Genomic DNA, 20,945 nt, shown 5'->3' on the forward strand with positions numbered 1-20,945 from the left:
GTTTAAAAAATAGTTTTTACATATTTCAGAAATTTGAATACCTTTAGAGCCCACATTCAAACACGTGTTGCCTAGTTAAAGCAAAGTACAGTAGATTTGCCCGGCTGACAGAGAAGCACAATACAGGTAGTTTATCAGGTGGTGGAACAGTTTGACCTGTGTGAAAACTTGGTGAGCATCAATGTGGGGAATGTGATAGCCAAACATGTACAGGTAGCTGGTGTGGTGCACATTGTACAAATGTTAGGGTGCCTTCCTAAATTATGCAGAAAGCTTTCGACTGACCTGTTGTAATTAAATACTGCCCCAGAATATCGGTGTATCAAATGTTTTTGTTCTGCTACTGCAGTTAACTGAGTCAGGAATGTTTTTTTTATTATTATTATTATTATTTCTTATTAAAAGCTAAAAGAAGCAGCAGCAGCAGCATGTTTGTTATACGGCAAGTCATTTTTTTCAACTATCATAACCCCACGCCCTCTTTCTTTGAGAAAAAACCTTTCTTTGCTGGTAACGGTATGGAGGGTTAACCTTATCTATGTACTGCTTTACTACTTAGTATTTTCATACGTGAATTTGCTAGGCTGATTTTAAAATATGAATAAACGAGCAACTGGAATTAGACAAGGATTAATAACAAGAAAACAAATCAAATGGTACTACTACTACTTTTACTACTTCTCAAATACAGCTGTGGATTGTTCTATATTACTCTTGCGAGCTGAACCCATGTGACATCACATGATTTCATGTGATGCACTGATCATCACCAAGCTTCCATTTGAATTCTGATTTAATGAAATTTGTGCCATTAGTGCTTTATGTCTCTCTCTCTCTCTCTCTCTCTGTCTCTCTCTCTCTCTCTCTCTGTCTCTCTCTCTCTCAGAAGTTGTTGTAATATCTAAAAGCACAAGGATAGTAGCGAATGAATGAATGAACTAAAGGACAGTGGTCTTTGTGGCACTACTGCTGACGACAGTTAATAAAATGATTGCTTGTGGTAATGAAAACACATCAACAGTAGGTAGTAATTTTTTTATGGATTTGTGTGTTCATGAGTGTGACAAGCTTATTTATTTTTACCCGCTTTTGCTATAGTATTTTTTTTGACTTGGGAAGAGGGTGACACACGCTGTTTCCTGTTGCTTTCTGTAACTTTCTATACGTAACAAACTGTAAGCCACTGTTTTGTAGGCTTATTTCAGGAACTAAAAATGTGTGTCTAAGTTGCATGTCAGAGCTCCCTTTCTATCCAAGCATAGCTGTGGATGTACTGTGCCGTAGGACCCAACTGCAGAGGATTAATGGATTAACCAAAACTTTATATGGAATGGTAATTCAGATTTCTTACCGTTATTTATATGTTTTATGAAATAGAAAATACTTTGTATAACATTGTGATGCAACATTAGTACATGTATAGTATTGTATATTGTACATAGAGTGTTAGGGTATACAGTATATTTATTTGGTGTACTGCATGATGTCAAGTACAGTTAGTGTATACTACTATATGCACAAAAGATCTCTTGTTTTGGCTGGCTATTGACAAGGATATGATTTCTGCATTTCCACTTGTGCAGATTTTGAAGCAGATAGATCTTGTTTATTATTATTATTATTATTATTATTATTATTATTATTATTATTAAAATAGTAAACATTTCTAACTTGTATTTGTACATGTTTTAAGAAGGTTGTTAAATTATAAGACAGTGTTTGAAGATATTAGATCTAATGTTTCAGTTTGTTCTTTTGTGGGTACTGAGCTGTAACAGCTCGAATGCAGCATGTTAATTATGTTCTACTGCTGCTAGTAGTAGCAGTATTCCTATTTGGTATATAGAGTAAGTAGATATGAGTAGAGGAGGAGGGGGGAAGCAATGGTATCTTTTTTCACACACAAACACACTTCTCCACAAACTTTAGTCCCGAAAGATGAGGTATTATATTTGACCAGGGCAGGTTCTCCATTTGAGTCTCCTAGGCGTGCCTTAGCTTTTACACCCAGTCCAACCTACTCCAAGGGACATATGTTGCTCCCAGGACATCTGGACTTCCCGGCTGGCAGCGGAGCCGTTAATGGCTTCCGGGGTGGCTTCCCCAGCCCCCATCAGCAGCAAACGAATTCCAAGGAACGGCGAGCAGGAGACCCCAGGCGAAGCAGAGCCGGCGACCCCAGGCGCAGCAGGACAGGCAGCAACCCCAGGCAAAGCAGGACAGATGCCCCCAAGCGGAGCGAGTGTGGAATCCCCGAGCGGAGCGGGCGTGGCATCCCCAAGTGGAGCAGGCGTGGCATCCCCGGGCGGTGGCGTGCAGGCATCCCCGGACGGTGGCGACCTGGCATCCCCGGGCGATGCAGGCTTTGCAGCCATAGGCAGTACAGGCGTGGCAGCCCTAGATGGTGCAAGACAGGACCGGAGCAGTCCCTGAGGAGGCGACGGCAGGTGTGGACCCTCCAAGAAGGCGGCAGCGGGAGCTCCACTTCTCCCCCTGGTGATGGTGCTGGGAGTGGCAGGTAGTCCTCCTCCTGCGCTCGAGACAGCGGCACGGCTTCTTGCCCTTGTGCTGGAGACAGCGGCGGGGCTGCTCCCTCTCGCGCTGGTGGAGGTGGAAACAGCAGGCACTCCTCATCTGCTGGTGGAGGCGGAAACAGCAGGCACTCCTCCTCTGCTGGTGGAGGCGGAAACAGCAGGCACTCCTCCTCTGCCGGTGGAGGTGGAAACAGCAGGCACTCTTCCTCTGCTGGTGGCGGCAGAAACAGCGGGTAATCTCCCTCTGCTGGTGACTGGCACCGGACCTGTGGGCTTCCCCTTCTTAGGTTGTGGACGCTCGGCCTTCCCCCCTCTTGGGCTGTGGCCGCACTGACTCCCCCCTCTTGAGCTGTGGCCGCACTGACTCCCCCCTCTTGGGCTGTGGCCGCACTGACTCCCCCCTCTTGGGCAGTGGCCGCACCGACTCCCCCCTTCTGGGCACTGGACGGCCGGGCTCCTCCCACTTGGGCGTAGGACGGCCGGGCTCCTCCCACTTGGGCGTAGGACGGCCGGGCTCCTCCCACTTGGGCGTAGGACGGCCGGGCTCCTCCCACTTGGGCGTAGGACGGCCGGGCTCCTCCCACTTGGGCGAAGGACGGCCGGGCTCCTCCCACTTGGGCGTAGGACGGCCGGGCTCCTCCCACTTGGGCGTAGGACGGCCGGGCTCCTCCCACTTGGGCGTAGGACGGCCGGGCTCCTCCCACTTGGGCGTAGGACGGCCGGGCTCCTCCCACTTGGGTTTTGGTGACAGCCGGGTCTGGTCTACAGCCCATTCTCTTCCTTTCCTCCTGTATTAAAAGAAAAAAAAGAACCTATATTACCTGCTCTGGACACCACATGTCACAGGATGGACACTTCATGTCACAGGATGGCTGAGTGGTAGTGACATCAGGCCAGGTGCAGGAACTGAAAACAGAGGCAGTACTCGGGTGCAAAGCGCACTGCGGCGCTTTTTTTATTTTAACACAAAAATGCATGTGCAGTGTATCTGGAATATTGAACTGTGGATTAACCCCTTAAGGTACACAAGAAATTGAGAGGTTGTTCAAACCAATTTCTTCTTAAAATACATTTGAGAGAGACTCAGGTATCACGAGGAAACTGACCATTTGGGTGACCAGACCAACCTGTCAGTAAATTTTAAACCCTATTTCGTGCACCTCATTGCAAAAACAAGAAAGTTAGTATCATTTTTATTTGTGGGACACGTATTTCTCTTGTACCTTCAATGTACCTTGTACCTTTTAATTTCTAGTTGAAAGGCAAAATAAAGCAAGGAACTAAGCAATGTGACGGTGGTAGCATGTGTTGTATAGCCTGAACATAGCTACAATACTGTACTGTCTGTCTCATATTTAGTCACGCATGGCTAAAAGGGTGTTTTAAAGGTTCCTATTAATACCAGTTTTGGTAAAAGGCTTTTTTAGCCAGAGGCTCTTAACTCTGTAAAAATGTTTTATGAACGGTTGTCCCCTTGCAAAGTTACTTATGAAAGGGCTAATATATGAATTCACTCTTGTTGAATTGTATCAGCATTAACTGTGATTTGTTGCTTTTTTATTGTTTGTTTGACAGCTGTTGGTGCTATACAGGTTATTTGAGGAGTTTGAGCTTGTTCATGTTCGAATATTCTTTCAAAAATCAAACCACTATCTTTTTAAATACGTGGTATATTTTTTTAATTGGTATTTAATTTGTGCACTGCTGCTGTAGTGTTAACCCTCACATCCCTAGCACATGCCTTGGTGCTTTTGGAAGTATGCATTGAATAGTGACTGTCTGCAACATTCTCTTTTGTAGTGAATATTTGTAAGTGTTCCTGCAGGTGAATGCTCTAACCCAGTGCTCTGTTCTCTCTCTGTCTTTTTCTCCCCAGCTCAGACATGAGCAGCGCCAGCAACACCTTGGCCCGGGAGTTCCTGACGGATGTGCACCAACTGTGCAACGCGGTGGCCCAGAGGGCAGAGGCCCGGGAGGAGGATGAGGAGAGTCACATGGTGGCTCTGGGAGAGTACCTGGTGCGGGGACGGGGCTTCCTGCTTCTCAGCACCTTGGATTCCATCATCGACCAGGTAACACAGCCTGTAGAATGCAAATACAAAAAAATCCCAGCAGTGACTTAATCTGCAAAACACATTTGATGTAGTCATTTATGATATAAGGATATTCAGTGCATTGTCTGTGTTTAGTCTATGTTTTTCAGTGCCAAATAGTTCCATACATTTAAATGTTCCAGATTTTCTTTTTATGTTTTTTTATTTATTTATTTTTAAAAAACAAAATTTGTCTTCCCTTTGGTATAGCGAGGGTAAAGTTTGAAATTGATTATTTTGTAAAATAAAAAGTAATGTCTGCCTACTGAGATCCAGGTTCCCCCTGGTGATAAAATGTAGGTTACAGTTAGTAGTTTCCTTAGCTGAAGCTTGGTCCCAGTTTTTACAGTTATTCAAACTAATTCAATAAATGGAATGACTTGATTCGCAACATTGTTGTTCGTGTTGGTACCATACACACACACAAATATGAAAAACACAGGTGTTCGTGTAATAAATGTAGGTTCTAACTCTGCGTTGGGGAGGAAAGTAGGTTGTTTATATATTTACACATTTACATATGCAAACTTATACTAAATTTAAACAAATTTGGGGAATCATGTATGATAAAGCCTTCATTAGAAAAACAGATACTAAATAAATAAACTTTTTCTAGGGGATGCTCAGTTTCATGATTAGTTAAATATGCCATTATGATGTATATGTACTGTAAGATAGCGGGTTGTGAGAGACAGCAGGGAGGGGGTTAAAACCTCCCTGCGAGAGAAACATGTGAGAATGCACCTTTTGTTAATTGTTTGATTGTATTGCTTTATTGTTTCATTTAGTTTGCTAATTGATTTATTATTAATTATCATCCGCACCTGGGCGTTATTGGGGGAATTAGACCCAGGTGCGGGGTTTAAAAGGAGAGCAGGCAGTCTGCTCGAGGCGGCTGAGTAGAAGGAGGCAGAAGAGGTGCGCTGTCTCCGAGTAGCCAGAGTAAAAAAAAGTAAGTGCGGTGCCAAACCGGTGTTTTTGTAAGGACGGGAAAACAGCTTTGCTGTCCCGTGTTAGGCAGTGGGTTCCTGAAAGTTGAGTTAGTGCTCCAAGAGGAGTTAGGTGTTTATTTTGATTTTGTATTTGTTTTATTTTGTGTTCATTAAAATATAGCGCGTCAGCGCTTGAAAATTCACTTCTGTTGTGCTGGGTCGTATTTTTAAAGGGGCAACGAACCCGAGTGAGTGCCGCTCGTTTACATTTGGTGTCAGAGAGTGTGGGCGCCCCTAAGACCCAGAAATGGATTTGCTACAGATGATTGAGCAGATCACTCGGAATGCCGTTGCTCAGGGAGAGCAACTTAAGAGATGGGAGAGAGAGATGGGGTTGGCTCCATTGAAGAGAAGGGAGCCAACAGAATTGGAGCTGCTGCTGCTGCAAGAATGGGAGCAGGCTAGCGGAGCTCCGCAGCCTCCCGAGCCAGAGGGGGAGGAGCCGCCGCTTCCGGAGCCCAGAGGGGAGGAGCCGCCGCTTCCGGAGCCCAGAGGGGAGGAGCCGCCGCTTCCGGAGCCCAGAGGGGAGGAGCCGCTGCTGCCGGAGCCCAGAGGGGAGGAGCCGCTGCTGCCGGAGCCCAGAGGGGAGGAGCCGCTGCTGCCGGAGCCCAGAGGGGAGGAGCCGCTGCTGCCGGAGCCCAGAGGGGAGGAGCCACTGCTGCCAGAGCCCAGAGGGGAGGAGCCGCCGCTTCCGGAGCCCAGGGAGGAGGTGAAAAGCATACCTCCACCACAGCCCCGACCACCACCCCTACAGTACAGTCCGGCATCGCTGCGTCCAGTCCCTCACCCCTTGCTCCTGGACACCCTGTCGGTTAGCCTGGACCTCCCGTCACTAGACCTGGAGCCCAGGAGTCGGCAGAATTGGGCACAGTTCTCCACCTGGTCCCCTGCTCCACTCCTCCCGGACACTAAGACGTCGCTGCGCTGCTCCCAGACGTCGCTTACGCTCCCCCTGATCACTGCTTCGCTTCCCCTTGGTGACCGGACGTCGCTACACTGGGTCCCAGCTGCAGACCTCTGCCCGCTGCTGCAGCCTCCAGTGCCCCGGTTGTCGTTCCGGTCGCCCCTGTCAAACCGTTGGGGTCCCTCGTCGCCGGGGCGCGGTCCCTACCTGGCTGGGCCGGAACGGGGACCGATCCACCCTCGAGTTCGCCCGTGGAAGAGGGCGAAAATTGACATTTGTGGACTCGAGGGTGGGTGGTTGTGTTTTAGGGGAGGAGGTGGCCGTTTCGTGGCCTGTGTCTTGTAAAGACAAGGGGGGGGGGGATGTGTAAGATAGCGGGTTGTGAGAGACAGCAGGGAGGGGGTTAAAACCTCCCTGCGAGAGAAACATGTGAGAATGCACCTTTTGTTAATTGTTTGATTGTATTGCTTTATTGTTTCATTTAGTTTGCTAATTGGTTGTGGGTTCAATCCCCAGTGGGGGACACTGCTGTTGTACCCTTGAGCAAGGTACTTTACCTAGATTGCTCCAGTAAAAACCCAACTGTATAAATGGGTAATTGTATGTAAAATAATGTGATATCTGTATAATGTGAAATAATGTATAATGTGATATCTTGTAGCAATTGTAAGTCGCCCTGGATAAGGGCATCTGCTAAGAAATAAATAATAATAATAATAATAATAATAATTGTTTTATTATTAATTATCATCCGCACCTGGGCGTTATTGGGGGAATTAGACCCAGGTGCGGGGTTTAAAAGGAGAGCAGGCAGTCTGCTCGAGGCGGCTGAGTAGAAGGAGGCAGAAGAGGTGCGCTGTCTCCGAGTAGCCAGAGTAAAAAAAAGTAAGTGCGGTGCCAAACCGGTGTTTTTGTAAGGACGGGAAAACAGCTTAGCTGTCCCGTGTTAGGCAGTGGGTTCCTGAAAGTTGAGTTAGTGCTCCAAGAGGAGTTAGGTGTTTATTTTGATTTTGTATTTGTTTTATTTTGTGTTCATTAAAATATAGCGCGTCAGCGCTTGAAAATCCACTTCTGTTGTGCTGGGTCGTATTTTTAAAGGGGCAACGAACCCGAGTGAGTGCCGCTCGTTTACAATATATGTATATATATATATATATATATATATATATATATATATATATATATATAAAACTAGACAGCAAAAAATAAACAAACCAGATTATGCAAAGCCATCTGGGTCAAAAAAGTGTTGTGCTGCTTTAGAGCGAGGCAAGAAGGCAAGCTCGTCATTCTGAAATGCCTCGCTTAAACAATGCCCAACTTGCTGGAACTGTTGTGTAGTGATTTTTATATAGATTGTGTATATTATATATTTTTTGTTGCAACTTTCTGTTATGTGGAATGTAATAAGGAGGCTGTGTGGTCCAGTGGTTAAAGAAAAGGGCTTGTAACCAGGAGGTCCCCAGTTCAAATCCCACCTCAGCCACTGACTCATTGTGTGACCCTGAGCAAGTCACTTAACCTCCTTGTGCTCCGTCTTTCGGGTGAGATGTAGTTGTAAGTGACTCTGCAGCTGATGCATAGTTCACACACCCTAGTCTCTGTAAGTCGCCTTGGATAAGGGTGTCTGCTAAATAAACTAATAATAATAATAAACAAGAACCAAAACTGTGAGGTTTTTTCCCACTTCGTTTTACAACACCATTTCCATGTTTCTTGTATTTGTAGTGTTTAAAGTTAAATTTCAGTTTTCGTTTGTTCAACTACAAAAACTCACAAGTAAACCTCATATTATTACTTTATGAAAATGTGTCTATGGCCACTGTTTACTGTGAAGAAGCGGCAATGGCAAGGAATTATTATTATTTTTTTTTTTAAATAAAATGCAGTGTCAACTTTATGTACTATTTATTTCGGGAATAAACAAAACAGCGTTTAACTTGAACTGCTATTTGGCAACCTTTTGTTTTGTAGTTAATTCACTGGGGTAAAGTAAGTCCTACACAACATATTCTTTACTCCTGGGATATTTTTGCACTTTAACGTGTTACATAGTGTAATGTCTTCTGTAAAATGATGGCACACACACACAGGGGCCACGCCTGCCCCTGCTGCTATGATGTCTGCCTGCGCTGTGAGCAATAATGGCTTCTATTATTTTTTGAAAACGAACATTGAGGCCTGTGACCGCAGTGTTTTTATGTCCTCGGGGACAGGCCATGACTGTGTCACAGGCTTGTCGAGCAGCTTTGATATTTCTTCTTTAAGTTTTTCAGGTCTTTAGGCGGTAAATACCCATGAGGTAATGGTTACATTTCTATTTCAGGGAACCTTGGTTATGATAATAGCCTAACTTTTTATGTAGCTCTTAATTACTCTCTTCTACAATGGTTTGCATCTTGTAGAGGATGTGTTTTTGGAGGGTCAGCAATTGCCCAGGTGCAAGGCAAAATCCTTACATCTCATTATAATATTTGCTCCCGCTTAGTATTCCAGATTCAATGCATTAACCCCTAAACCTCATTGATTTCGTTAGCCTGACTGTACAGTCTTGAACTGTTCAGCCTACACAGCTTTTTTGATAAGCTAATTTAGCTGAGAATTCTGTGCAATGCAGTATCTGCTTTTAGTGAAAGTGAAAAGAGCATGACCAGAGTATTCCCAAGGAGGTTTGTAAAAAAATAAAAATAAAAAAGATTGATTTCTTAGTGTGTCGTGCCAATTACTTGACTTTATGTTAATAAAAGTCCGGAAATATTTTAGTATGTATAATCTGTTCTGTAATGGTCTTGTACTCCTAAATATGGGTTCAGATCTAATGTCTGCTTTCTACAAGAGTACAGTATTATATTAAAACTTGTGAAGCTGCATACAGTACAGTTTGTATACTGTGTGGAAGTCACAAGAGGATGTACTGTTATTCACTTGTGTACTTACTTTATTCATTGAATACAAACCTTCAAGTGTTTGCATGACTCGAATGCATTTAATCTAAAATCATTTTTATGGAATAGCCCAAATTTAAGTTTGCAAGCAGTGGTGTTTATTTTAAAAGAATGCATTTTTCTATTTTTTTTGTTTTTTGAATAAATAATCCCTTGTCTGCATTTCAGCATGTGAAACCACAAGACTATTGTTTCCAATGACTACTGCTCTCCCAGTAATTTTCAAAAATACAACTACTGGTAATTTTAATTACATGCACTAAACAGTATTGGATTTTACATCTTCATATGTTAGAAAGTACTGTTCCATAACCTAACCACTTGTCTTCATTAATTTGATTGCTATTTATTTGTACACTAATGAATCCTTCAGTGCTCTTCAGGTGCCAAGTATTTTATATGGAGGGTGCTGATCATTCTGTCATTAATTAATACTGAGAGAGATTCAGTGGACAAATGAAGTGTGATGCTTTGTCAGCATACTTTTGCTGTAAGTTGTCGTACGTTTCATTGTATTTATTTAAGGTGCTTGTCAGCCTATTTAACCTGCATTTCCAGTCAGAAACAGCACCTTCTTATTACAAGTCAGTTTCAATCTTGATGAACAAGACAGTAAATCTGAGACATTTTGCAAGTGCTCAGTTGGACAATTTAAATTCTGCAGGCTTGTCACATAATTGAAAGTGTTTGGGTAGTCGTTCATTCAATTCTTAGTAGTAAAGTAAATTGAGATGTTTATGTGTTTATGGGTCTGCCTAGAATCAAATATTAAAATATTTCTAAATGACATTCTGTCATATGTATTCCCTATGCAATTTTGCCATAAGAAAAGTTTGGGAACCACTGCACCAGAATGTTGAATAATATAAGAATTGGTTATTTTGAATGTTCTGTTATTCAATACAAGTAAAACAATTTGTGAATTGAACACTAACAACTGAAACCCAGAACGTATTTACTACAGTACATTACACATTCTTGAAAACACATGTATTGTATCGAATGGCCTGTAGCTGTAACAACATTTCCGAGCAACCCTAAAGAGACAAATAATATCATGGTTGAAAACCACACAAATATTGATAACTGATTCCATCATGACTTTTTGTGTCAGCATTGATAACCATTTCCTTTGACACTTAATACGTCCTTTCTGTGGAAAGCAAAAATGACAGAGGAAGATTTATTGAGTCAAGGCACTCAAAATTGTTTCCGCTTAGTCATATTTGCAGAAGTACATTTGAGCACAACACTGAAATCTTAAAAACAATAAAGGCCATTCTTCGTGCCACAATTAATGCAGGGAAGAATATTCATTATAATTGTAGAGATGCAGGCCTGAAACAAATTAGGAAGATGTGACCATTTATCTAAATCTGAGTTCACCTGACAAGATTTTGCTCAAATTATTTGATACGGTAGAATGTAAGGATGGGTGAATATTAATACCCAGATATTTGAAGTGTTTAACCAGTTAGAAGGCAGGATTACCCCCCCCCCCCCCCCCATCACCGAGTTAGGCATGAGAGCAGACTTAGAGCAATTCATTTTATATCCTGATAGTAAACAAAAATGATCAAAAATATTTAATAGGTGAGGAAGTGAGCGAGGTACATTTTCAACAAATAACACGTCGACTGCATAAAGTGAGATGTGATATTGAGTAGCATTGACTGTAGTAGGATCAGAGAGCACCTATTGGCAGACAGCTTGAGCAAGAGGCTCTAGTGACAACGCAAACAACAAAGGTGAGAGCGGACAACCCTTCCGAGTGCCTCTGGAAAGAGCAAATTGGGAAGAGCATCTATTTCCTGTTAGTACTGACGTCGAGGGGTTAAGATATAGAACTTTAATCATATCAATAAACTCTGAGCCCAAACCCATATGATCCAGAACCGACCAAAGATAATCCCACTCTAAGCGATCAAAAGCTTTCTCTGCATCCAGTGAGAGTACAGCACAGAGAGCAGCGATGTCTGTAGTAGGATGAATTAATTTAGTCATATAAGTCTCAGGATGGCGTGATAGAACCCTAGCATATAATTTATCTTGTGAATTAATTGGAGATAGGGGACGATAACGCATACAAAGAGTATGATCTTTATCTTTTTTTAGTAAAAGGGAAATTATGGCAGTGTTCACGTCTCTGCAAAAAGAGCCTTTGAAAATCTAGAATTTTGCATCATATTCAGCAAAAGAGGACCCAGTTGGGTCCAGAAGGTTAGGAACAATTCAGGAGGAATACCATCAATGCCCAGCTATTTCCCCTTGCTCATGCTGTGTCCCTAGCTGAACTGCAAGATGCACTGCAGAGGAGCTCCAAGTGCTGCAGACTCGAGGCCGAGAGGCATGGCATTTGAAGGTTTTGGCGCAATCGCATACATGTGTTCTTATCAAAGCGAATATCAGAACTATAGATGTTGGAATAGAAAGAACGAAATGCAGAGTTGTTTGAGAAGGATCTGTTAGATTATGTTAAATCTGTGTGGATTTAACAGTTAAAATGTCTGCAAAGCGCTCTACGCAGCCTCAGAGCGAGCAAGAGTGAGAAGGTCTACTACCATTTAAATAATAGTTTTGTCTTGCCCTGTGGATAAGAAACTCAGCCCGCTGCCTAAGCAGCAGGTTAAGCTCCCTCCTGGTAAGGTTGAGTTCGAGCTAAGTGGTTTTAGATAGTGAGCTTTGTTGAGTGTTCTAGAAAAGCCAATTTAGTCTCCAGTTCAGAGATTTTGCCGTGATTTATTAAGGTTGGAAGCAAACAGAGTAGAATTCTCTGTAATAAATCTTTTAACTGAATCCCACAAAATACAGGGGTCATCAACAGAACCAAGGTTAAACTCAAGAAATTCATCCATTTAGTTTGAAACACCGTACGAAAGGATTCTTTTTTTGATAAAGTGGTGTTAAAGGCCATCTAGGGACACAAGTCAGGGTGTTGGTTAATACACATTTACAGTCGCTCGCATGATAATTAGACAAGGAAATGGGCAAAATCTCAGCATTATTTGCTTCAGCAAAGAGAGAGCTTGTTGCGAAAATAAAATCAATCTTAGAAAAAGATTTGTACTCTCTAATAGAAGGATTCATCGCACGCCAAATATCAACAACACCTACAGTACTGTGCAAAAGTTTTAGGCAGGTGTGAAAAAATGCTGTAAAGTAAGAATGCTTTCAAAAATAGACATGTTAATAGATTATATTTATCAATTAACTAAATGCAAAGTGAGTGAACAGAAGAAAAATCTAAATCAAATCCATATTTGGTGTGACCACCCTTTGCCATCAAAACAGCATCACTTGCGTCCCTTCTTAATCTGAAATATGGTTCATAACGGCATTCATATCAGCACCAATTCACGATGTGCATGCGTTATTTAAATATCTTTACCAGACAGGGTCGGAAACCACAGTGGAGTGATTTGGTCAAGAAATCAACGGCGTCACAGCCCTCGGCTCCCTCTTTCAGGCCGACCAGGCGAAGATTATTTCATCAGTTTCTATCCTCAAGATCTTGGTCTCCATTCGATTGATACTGCTGTCACAAGCCACCATATCCTCCTTGTTATCCACACGAGTGCGAAGAGTAGCCAAATCAGTTTTAAGGGTCTTGAATTCCAGAGTGAAGCCTGAGAACTCTTTCCGTAAAGCGGCCACTCCAGAAGCAGTTTCCAGCCCCGTATTTTCAATCTGAGACAGCAGGTGTTCAAAATATTGATGAGTCTGCGACATACAGGCCTCTATAATGGCAGACAAGTCTGGATCCATCTGCTTTTTTTCCCCCTTGGATGGAGAAGAAGAATGAGAGGTAGGTCTCATTTTCGAAGTACACGACAGACATTCTGAGGCAAATCAGACATCAATCAGTAATATATTCAGATAGGTAACAAGGGAATGTGCCCTTTTAAAAAGTGAAATAAGAGAGGGGAGGTGAGAAAAGAAAAGTCTAGGCTATCATGTGTCTCGCAGGTCACGTGATATATCTTGACTGGAAGTGTTACTGCATTAACCTAAATGGATACATTTATATGAGCTATATTTTTCTTGTATTAAATTTCTTTCCTTTTCCTCTGGGTCTTCTAAATATAACTGTAAATTGCATCACGTAGTGATGTAGTGATTATGTAGTTAGTTAACAATGGCATTTGCCAGCGAAGGGAAAGCCTTACAGTATTAAACAGCTGCTACAGCCCCCATGTCCAGATGTCCAATGCTCTGTTTCCTAAAAGCTGCAGTGTAGTGAAAGTCATCCTGAATATACCAAGGTGGAAGTGTGTCATGTTGTTTGCCTTCAGCTGGCCACAGCTTGGCATGCACCTTATTTACTTTTAATTCACACTAGGGGGCTGCGTTCTCCCCCGGGTGAGGAATTCTTTCAAGATGAAAGGTTTGGAGACCAACAATATTAATGAAACAGTTACACACAGGCGTAAAATAACCTGCCGAGGACTCTGATTGGCTGTTGGAAATCCGGACTGGCTTTTGATTAAGTCACTCTTCAGCAGTGCTTGATTTACATCCAGTACAATACTTGGCAGGTTGGTAGATTACAAGAAAAAAAAAAAAAAATGTGCTGCCTTCTCAAAAAACACAGGGTGGTAGTTGCAGCTCAATAAATCCCTTTTGTCCGTGGACCCTGTTTTACCCGTTCTCTCTTTCTGTCTTCTATTTTAATTAAAGATCCATTGATTTCTGCCAATAGGAAACTGAAGATATCCCGTCTATTCTCAAACAGGAGCTGACCTGCAGGGAAGAGCTGCTCACTTTGCTGCTGTCGCTTCTCCCTCTGGTTTGGAAGATCCCAGTGCAAGAAGACAAAGCTCCAGGTAGGCTCCTCTTTATTGGTGTTCTGCAGTGTGCATACAGGAGTTCAAACTTTAAAGCCTAGCCATAATGGAGGAGTTGCACTGCTGTCATCATGTTCGTCGTCGTCAGTTGTCTTGTTCTTGGAAAATGCATAATTTCTGGGTTTTAGAAACATAGGGCCCTCATGAGTTTCAGCTTTTGTGAACGGGGTCCATAATCTGCAAGGCTAGCATTTGAGCATAATTTGTTATTTATTGGTTAAAATAAGGCGTCATCTTTGCTGCGGTTGCTTGTGTGTACTCTGTGTGTGATGGTGCCAGTGAATTCGATTTAAAAAGCTGTTTTTTATTGGTGCTTTGCATTTTGTAGTTCTCCTCCAAGTGTATAATTTGATTAGATATGTTGGAAAAGGTTCTTTCTGGGAAATCTATGCCAGTGTTATATGCTGGTAGTGCCTCCTGGTTGGTCTGTCATGTAAGGACATTAAGCAAGATTAAAAAAAACCAAAACAAACAGGGAGCAGTTTTGATAAGATACAAACTTCTTAGTATACACCTTTGTGTGACCAGTAAAATCTAATTTGTGGTTATCTTCAGCATTGATAGTCTTTACTGTGTACATAGCTGACACATTAGAAATAACAATGTATGGGGGCTCCCGAGTGGCGCTTCCAGAAAAGGCGCTCCGTGCGGAGTGCAGGATGTGCCCTATAGCCTGGAGATCGCAGGTTAGAATCCAGGCTATGTCACAGCTGACCGTGACCGAGAGTTCCTAGGGGGCGGCGCACAATTGGCTGAGCGCTGTCCGGGTAGGGAGGGCTTAGGTCGGCAGGGGAATCCACGGCTCACCGCGCATCAGCGACCCCTGTGGCCGATAAGGCGCCTGTGGTTCTGCAGTGGAGCCGCCAGATCTGTGTTGTCCTCCGGCACTATAGGTCTGGTGGTATTGCTGTGGATCTGCAGTGCGAAAAATGACGGCTTGGCAGGAGCACGTTTCAGAGGATGCGTGTTCCAGCCGCCGTTTCCCGAGTCGGCGGGGGGGTTGCGAGCGGTGAGCCGAGGATACAGATAATAATTGGGCATACTAAATTGGGGAGAAAATCGGGGTAAAAAATTGGCGACGACTAAATTTATTAAAAATAAATAAATAAAAAGAAATAACAATGTACACATTCAGTTTATCCCAAACCATTTGAGTAGTTTTTAGAACAAAGATTAGATTACAGTACGTGTTATAGTTAAAGTGATTTTTAGTACATTTCACGGGCGAGTTGCGGAAAAAACAAGAATTCATGGAAAGGCCACCAATTAATGTAGGTTTAGCTAGATCAACATACACAAGAGCTTTTAAATAGTACACAAAACACAATAATATTAAGACCATTGCTTTTGACTGCTGGCAAGTTTAAATGTTACTTTAGAGTGCAAAACTTTAGGTAAAGGTCCTTTTTTTTTTTTTTTTTTAAGAATACTGTACAATGCAGGCTTTTACACGGCATAGCGAAACAGAAGGTGTCTGAAATAAACTGTGTTCTTATTTCTCTGTGCGTGAGTTGAAAGGTCAAATCACACAGGCAGCACAGTGTCCATGAAACGGGGCATCACAAAGATCAGAAAAAAAAGTTTCATCTACAGTTTGCCTGAAATAAAAAGATGTTCAACAACAATCCAAAGTATTTTGTTCAGCAATGTTTAGTTTTAGAGAAAGTGAGTATTTATTTACAACAGACTACTTGGGTACACTAACAACATTTGTATTAAAAAAAACTTCAAGAAATGTCATTAATATTTTTTGAAGATGCAAGCTCACTTTTTTGTTTCAAAAAATAAATTAACAAATGCTATATGTATGTGAAGATCACAACCGAGAGTTTACATTAGCATACGATCTGTTCATTTACATGCTCGCTCAGCTACAAAATACAAATCTAATTTGCTGACATACATAGCTACACGTAAATGCTGTGTGCATACACAACCAAACAATTTACAGATACTCGCATATTTGTATATTCAGTGCATGACACACTGCATTTTAAAGGAAATAAAGGCAGTGCCTAACCAAATGTGTTTTTACATCCACTTCAAAGATTTCACAGACTTTTGTTCAAATTCACGATTTCCGTGGCCTCCATGACAAAATCGTGTCCTTAGTTTATAGTTAATCCTTACTGGTTTGTACTAAAGTAGCATTTGCTTGTAAATAACTGGTGATTTATTTTGCAGACCCAAATGCTTTCTCTCTGGTCCTGAGCTGCTGTGCAGCTTATAATATTTGCAGCATGACATATAGGCTTTCACTAATATAACCATAGCTATCTTTAATAGTGCTTTTAATAAATATTGCCTCCTAATTTGTCTGTCACCAGAAAATATACAGCTTTCAATATGAAAACCTAAAAATGAAATATATCTCTGTTTTATAAGAAATGAGAACACAGATTTAGGTTTAGCCTGGGCTAATTACTGGCTTAGGCAGGTACAAACAAAAGCACCAGCGCTGCAAAGGCTTCTGTGCACATCGCAACATAAATATGCTTCCCTTCCTCACTTCCTCCACATCTGCTTTGGGGAATCATTTGCAGAAGCATTTTTTTTTTGCTGGAATAGTAAATAGACATGCCTAATAATGATCTAACCAGAAACAGCAACAACATAATCATACAGAACATAATAGAAATAGTAAAATGTAGATGAGATAGTGTTGCTGTAAGTAATGGTACTTGACAACTTGGTTCAGCTAACACTGACAAATTCATGAAAATTAAGATTGAGTTGCATTAGCAGTGCATTCTGTTAGTCACCCGCTTAGCAGCAAGTAGCGTTCCAAATGTTTTGCGTATTTCTCCACATTCTTGCAAATATGTGATAAACCTTCTAGAACATCTTACATGAGTTGGACTGTCCTGCTTTTACTTTGCAACATAAAAAAAAGAAGATTCAGTTTCAGATGTTGCTTCAAGTAACTGACCTCGTTGACACAGGCTTTTAGTAATTGCATGCTAATTTTTAACAAGGGGCTCTTACATTTTTACTTTATTGGGTACTATATTTAAACTGTGTGTCAGCTCCAATGGCAGGAAGGAGAACAGGATTAGGTACATCATTTTATCATAATGTATTAATGGATTAAAAATAGGGTTAATTAATATGTTAATATTATTAATATACTACAAACTACAAAATTGAATGTGCTTAGCTTGTTTACTGTTAGAAATTACACGAAAACATAACTATCAAAAAAATATATTGTAGCAATGACTTCTGGAGGAGAATTTAAACCAGGTGGGATTATAGTCAAAACCTCAAATCTCATTTGCCATAATAAAGCTTCCTCTAATGCAGCACTCATTGTAACCCAGTGTGACTCAACCAGGAAAGCTGTACAGATGTTTACATCTTATTTTAAGTATTTTGTAGTAATGTCCGAGACAACACAAAATTAGAATAGGAAAAACAGAAAATCTTTCTATAGTTTGCTACAATTTTACTTAAAAGTAGCAGAAGTGAAGTACAGTTGTAGTGGTTACATTTTCAAAGACATTTATTTAATTATTTTTGTTTGAACTACACAATATACAGTAATATAGTTTTAAGATAATACAATGTCCAAAGCAATGGAGTTAAATAGTTATGAGACAAACAGTTTTTCTAAACCAGGGGAAATATAATAAAGTTTACAAGAATTAATGTTGATAGTAGCCAAGATTTGTCTTAGCCGAGAAGATGGGCTTCAATGTAATTTAAGAAACCAAAATTTAAGCCAGTAATGCAAATAAATCCAAAAAGTAAATAAATCCAAAAGGAATAGAACCAAAGTATCAAACCCCACTGAGCAGTATTTATACTTCTTAATTGGACAACTTTAATAAAATCATAGCATGACTGCACGTACTGCACCTACCATCAATATATTGGTTAATCAATGCTTTTACTCACCGTTGCCCTAAAGCAGGGGTGCACAATTCCGGTCCTGGAGGGCCGGATCCCTCCTGGCTTTTGTTCCAACTGTGTTCTAAATTACTTAATTAGACCAATAATTGGTAATAATTGGTCCAATTAAGTAATTTAGGGCAAGGTTGGAACAAAAGCCAAGAGGGACACCGGCCCTCCAGGACCGGAATTGTGCACCCCTGCCCTAGAGTTTTCGTGTGCCATATTTATTGAAACTAAAGTTTTTTTTGTCATCTATTACACAGATTTCAGCCTACCTTCACTAGTGGATGTCTTCTTTGCCAAAGACAGCAAGTTCCCAGTCCTGAAAGCAGCTCAGGAAAAGGCAGGTTCAGAGGGGCAGGTCATATTGAAACGGGCCTCGGGCAGCTGGAGAGCACGTCGCCAGCATAGGAGCGCCCAGAGGTATTCTGTGAGGGATGCACGAAAATCGCAGCTCTCAACTTCAGACTCAGATGCCAACTCCGATGACAGAACGCCCAGGACGAGCAAGCACCGGAGGTCGCACGGCTTGCCCCTGCTTGTGAGCCGCCAGCACCAACCGTCCACCGAAGGTCCTCTGCTGACGCCACCACCAACAGAAGCCATGAGCGCCTTTGAAAAAACTGAGCAGCAGCAGCAGCACTATTTGAGTCAGGTGCTTGACCCTGAGATGCTGACAGACCCGGCAGCCCTGTCCATCCTCAACCGGATGGAGAACTCTCCCTTTGATCTGTGTCATGTGCTGCTGTCCCTGCTGGCAAAGGTCTGCAAGTTTGACATGACCCTGAACCACAACACTGCCCTGGCCGTCAGTGTGGTTCCCACCTTAACTGAGTTCCTCATGGAGTTTGGAGACTGCTGCGGACCAGGTGGTGAAGGAGGGAAAGGAGGAAGTGGGAGTGAGGATCTAGCCAGTGGCTGGACTGAGGAGCCAATAGCCCTGATCCAGCGAATGCTCCTTCGCACGATCCTCCACCTGATGTCTGTGGATGTGGGCAAGAGGGAGGCCTTGCCCGACAACCTGCGAAGGAATTTAACCGACCTCCTGCGGGCCACCTTGAAGATCCGCAGCTGCCTGGAGAAGCAGCCTGACCCCTTTGCCCCCCGGCCCAAGAAAACCCTACAGGAGATACAGGATGACTTTTTGTTCTCCAAGTATCGCCACCGGGCACTCCTGCTGCCTGAGCTACTGGAAGGAGTGTTGCAGGTATTGCTGGGCTGCCTACAGGCAGCCACCCCAAACCCTTTCTTCTTCAGTCAGACAGTGGAGCTGATCCACGAGTTTGTCCAGCACGGGGGTTTGGAGCTTTTTGAAGCCACTGTGATGCAGATGGAGTGGCTGTCATCTCGAGACCCAGATGTCTCTGGGGAAGCCTCGGAACGAGCCAGAGGCCTGATCAGCGGGGTGGTGAATATTGTTAGCGCCATCAAGAAGGCTAAGTCAGAGCAGCTGCACCAGTCGGTGTGTGCTCGTCGCCGCCACCGGCGCTGTGAGTATTCCCATTTCCTACACCACCACCGTGACTTCACTGGGTTACCCGTTTCGGCCTTCAAGCAGCCAGCTGGCATCAACCCCTTTGAGGAGGAGGCCCCCGGTGGGGAGGTGCGCTACCCTAAGCACTGCTGCTGCCTGGCTGCATATGCCCACCAGTGCCTGCACCTCCTCCAGCGTGTCTCCTCCTCGGGGGCCGTCTGCCTCCAGATCCTGGCCAGTGTGCAGGCAGTGGGAATCTGCTGCTGCATGGATCCCCGCTCTGTGGTGGCTCCTTTGCTCCACGTCTTCCGCTCCCCAGCCCTGAGAAGCTACCAGCCCCATATTTTGAGCATCCTGGGTCGCCTAATCCTAGAGCAGCTTGGAGGGGGGCAACCCTCCCAGAAGCCCAAGCTGGCCTCCTGCAATGTTTGCACGATGGATAGCAGCCAGTTGCCCAGTCTGGAGGAAACACTGCAAGGGAACAGCGGCAGCGGTGGGGGGAATGAATCTGGCCATGGCTTCTCCAGCCCTTCCTATCGCTCCCAGGGGATCTTACCCAGTGGAGGGATAGAGGACATGCTGTGGAAGTGGGATGCCCTGGAGGCCTACCAGGACTTGGTCTTCAGCGATGACCAGCAGCTGAGCCTGCAGATTGCAGACCATGTTTGTCACCTGACCCAGCGAGGCAATGTCGTGGTGCAGTGGCAGCTGTACGCCCACATCTTCAACCCAGTACTCCAGAGAGGGGTGGAGTTGTCCCACCATGCCCAACAACTGGGGGTCACAACCAGCTGTGCCCAGGTTTGCAGCTACCACAGCAAGTGCTTGCCGCTAGACGTCCTACAGGTCTATCTCCAAACGCTGCCTTCACTTTTAAAATCCAGGTAAGCGAAGTCCAGCAGAACCTGAAGTGTGAACAGATAAATTAGAGTACAGTATGTCTGCCAAACAAAATAAAACCACAGCATATCATTTGTTTGTCATACTTTTATTTTAGTGGCCTTTTTTGTTTCATAAACAACTAGTTTACACTTAGAAACACTGTACTAAAGTAAAGTTAATACATTTATTTATATATATATATATATATATATATATATATATATATATATATATATATATATAAAAACTTAGTTCTAAATTTAGCTAACCAACATGTTAACAAATATTATTCTTTTTTGTCATCAAAAACTGGAACAGTCCCACTGATGTACATTAAAGTTATTATCTCTTTCAGAACTAAGTAACATTACAGAAAGACTACT

At 42.9% G+C, this 20,945-nt stretch overlaps 1 protein-coding gene across 8 annotated transcripts in view; it reads left to right on the forward strand.

Moving 5' to 3' along the window:
- The window catches only part of LOC117402875 (lysosomal-trafficking regulator-like), a 163,435-nt gene that overhangs the window by 50,862 nt on the left and 91,628 nt on the right, over positions 1 to 20,945 (forward strand). For 5 of the 8 annotated variants that reach the window (XM_034004461.3, XM_034004467.3, XM_034004462.3 and 2 more), the window contains 3 exons: positions 4,411 to 4,606; positions 14,168 to 14,291; positions 18,470 to 20,564. In XM_034004461.3, the coding sequence (XP_033860352.3) occupies positions 4,411 to 4,606; positions 14,168 to 14,291; positions 18,470 to 20,564 (2,415 nt within the window). The remainder of the gene's footprint in view (positions 1 to 4,410; positions 4,607 to 14,167; positions 14,292 to 18,469; positions 20,565 to 20,945) is intronic. The other 3 variants (XM_034004463.3, XM_034004464.3, XM_034004469.3) reach the window with 1 other exon arrangement.

The sequence above is a fragment of the Acipenser ruthenus genome, chromosome 5 (assembly GCF_902713425.1).
Source record: "Acipenser ruthenus chromosome 5, fAciRut3.2 maternal haplotype, whole genome shotgun sequence".
NCBI classification, from domain to species: domain Eukaryota; kingdom Metazoa; phylum Chordata; class Actinopteri; order Acipenseriformes; family Acipenseridae; genus Acipenser; species Acipenser ruthenus.